The sequence below is a fragment of the Pyrgilauda ruficollis genome, unplaced genomic scaffold (assembly GCF_017590135.1).
Source record: "Pyrgilauda ruficollis isolate IOZ18807 unplaced genomic scaffold, ASM1759013v1 scaffold2377, whole genome shotgun sequence".
In the NCBI taxonomy this organism is placed as follows: Eukaryota; Metazoa; Chordata; class Aves; order Passeriformes; family Passeridae; genus Pyrgilauda; species Pyrgilauda ruficollis.
This window is the reverse complement of record NW_024523394.1, coordinates 1-2,742: the sequence shown is the minus strand read 5'-3', so window position 1 is coordinate 2,742 and position 2,742 is coordinate 1. Positions and strand designations below refer to the sequence as shown.

Here is a 2,742-nt window from a genome sequence, read left to right as displayed (position 1 = left end):
TGGGTGGGATGGGACAATCCCCATATCTAGGTGTGTCCCACCTGCCCAGGTTGCACTTCGGGGGGCTGGGCCAGCTCTCAGACGGGGTCCTGGGCCTCGATGACTTCTTGAGGACCCGCGAGCGCCGCCTGTGGCCAGGCTACGACTACGTGGGGTGGCCGCGGCCACCTGGGCCCCACCCCAATGTGGAGCTGGAGTTTGAGTTCCAGGAGCTCCGCACCTTCCACGCCATGCAGGTGCCCCGGGGAATGCTGGGAGATTTGGGGCGCCTGGAATTGTGGGATTGGTCAGCCATGGATGGATGGATGGGTGGCCACCACATCAATCCCAGCTTGGGGTCTGGGATGTCCCTCTGGAGAACGTCTGGATTGGTCACCTTGCCCCAGAGCATCATGGGACGCATTGTCACCCCCCCCAGGTCCACTGCAACAACCTCCACACGCGTGGCGTCGGAATCTTCCGGGCGGTCGAGTGTCGCTTCAAGAAGATCTTGGCCACGGCCTGGGAGCCCACGGTGGTCACCCACAGCCTGGCCGGGGCCACCAAGGACCCCAGCGCCCGCTTGGTCACTGTCCCCTTGGGTGGACGCCACGCCCGTTTCATCCAGTGCCGCTTCTTCTTTGGCGCCGAGTGGATGCTCTTCAGTGAGGTCTCCTTCCTCTCAGGTTGGGTGTTGGGGTTAACAATTGGGTGTTGGGGTCAATGGTTGGGTGTTGGGGTCATTGGTTTGGTTTTGGGGTCATCCGTTGGGTGTTGGGGTCAATGGTTGGGTGTTGGTGTCAATGGTTGAGTCATTGGGTCAATGCTTGGGTGTTGGTGTCAATGGTTGAGTCATGGGGTCAATGCTTGGGTGTTGGTGTCAATGGTTGAGTCATGAGGTCAATGGTTGGGTGTTGGTGTCAATGGTTGAGTCATGGGGTCAATGGTTGGGTGTTGGGGGTCAATGGTTGGGTGTTGGGGCCAATGGTTGGGTGTTGGGGCCAATGGTTGACTCTTGGGGTCATCGGCTGGTTGATGACATCATTGGTTGACTGGTGAGGTCGTCATCAATCAATGACGTAATTGATTTCCCAATAACACCGTTGATCATTCATTATATTATTGTCGATGACGCCATTGACTGTGGATGACGTCACCAATGACTGTCCCCACCCCCAGAGGTGCTGGATGACCCCGTGGGTGCCAGCGGGTGGCCCCCGACCCCTGACCCCTCCTCCGCCATCTTGGAAAACGCCCGTGACAGGGACGGGGCCACCAACGTCACTGCTGCAGGTAGGCAGGGCTTAGATGGGTGTGGTTGAAATGCGTGGGGTTTAACTGGGCGGGGTTTAAATGGGAGGAGCTTAACTGGGAGGTTTTAGTGGGTGTGGCTTCACTGGGAGGGGCTTAAATGAGTTGGGTTTAAAGAGGAGGGGGTGTAGTGGGTGGAGCATAACTGGGCGTGGTTTAACTGGAAGGGGATTGAGTGGGTGTGGTCAATTGGGTGGGGCTTAATGGGGTGGGGCTTAATGGGGTGGGGCTTAATGAAGGTGTAAGTGGGTGGGGTTTAATTGGGCGAGGTTTAATTGGGCAGGGTTTAATGGAGGTGTAAATGGGTGGCGCTCTAATTGGGTGGGGCTTAATAGGGTGTGGCTTAATGAAGGTGCAAATGGGTGGGGCTTAATGGGTGGGGCTTAATGGAGACATGAGTGTGTGGGGTTTAGTTGGGGGGAGCTTAATGGGTGTGGCTTAATTGAAGAGTAAGTGGGTGGGGCTTAATTGAGTGGGGTTCAATGGGATGGGGATTAAATGGGTGTGGCTTATCTGAGGTGGGCGTGGCCATGACACCCCCCTGCCCTTCTCAGTAGCCCCTGGGGAGGCCGAACTGGTCCCGCCGGCGGCCCAGGGTGAGGCGGGGCAGTCGCCGGCGCTGCTGGGCTGCCTGGGCGCCATCATCCTCCTCCTGCTCGCCATCATCATCCTCATCCTGCGGCGCCGCCGCGGTGCGGCCGGGTCGCTGGGCAAGGTCACTGGGAGGGACTGGGGGGGACTGGGAGGGACCTCAGTAGCCCCTGGGGAGGCCGAACTGGTCCCGCCGGCGGCCCAGGGTGAGGCGGGGCAGTCGCCGGCGCTGCTGGGCTGCCTGGGCGCCATCATCCTCCTCCTGCTCGCCATCATCATCCTCATCCTGCGGCGCCGCCGCGGTGCGGCCGGGTCGCTGGGCAAGGTCACTGGGAGGGACTGGGGGGGACTGGGAGGGACTGGGAGGGGATTGGGAGGGGACTGGGAACTGGTTTTTACTGCTCAGAACCAGTTTTAACCGAGGCTGAACTGGTTCTGACTGGTTTCAACTGGTCTGAGTCACTTCTAACTGCTCTGAGTTGGTTTTAACTGGTCTGAACTGGTTCTAACTGGTACAAACCAGTGTGAACTGGTTCTAACTGCTTGGAACTGGTTCTAACTGGGGCTGAACTGGTTCTAACCCCTCAGAACTGGTTCTAACTGCTCTGAATTGGAGCCGAACTGGTTCTAACTGGTCTGAACCCCATCTAACTGGTTGTAACTGATTCTAACTGGTTTGAGCCAGTTCTAACTGGTTGTAACTGGTCTGAGTCAGTTCTTACTGGTTCTAACTGGTTATAACTGGTTATAACCGGTTCTAACTGCTCTGAATTGGAGCCAAACTGGTTCTAACTAGTTCTAACAGGTCTGAGCTGGTTCTAACTGGTTTTTACTGGTCCTCAGGGCCGCGGGGCGGAGGCG

The 2,742-nt window shown here is 57.7% G+C and overlaps 1 protein-coding gene across 1 annotated transcript; it reads left to right on the top strand.

Moving 5' to 3' along the window:
• Positions 1-49: 49 nt before the first annotated feature.
• Positions 50-2,048, top strand: LOC121354762 (epithelial discoidin domain-containing receptor 1-like; the record flags this gene model as incomplete). Its single annotated transcript, XM_041469603.1, has 5 exons — positions 50-236; positions 419-665; positions 1,159-1,272; positions 1,848-2,005; positions 2,037-2,048. Coding segments are annotated over 5 exons (718 nt in total), but the record flags the coding sequence as incomplete, so codon positions are not given.
• Positions 2,049-2,742: the final 694 nt, after the last annotated feature.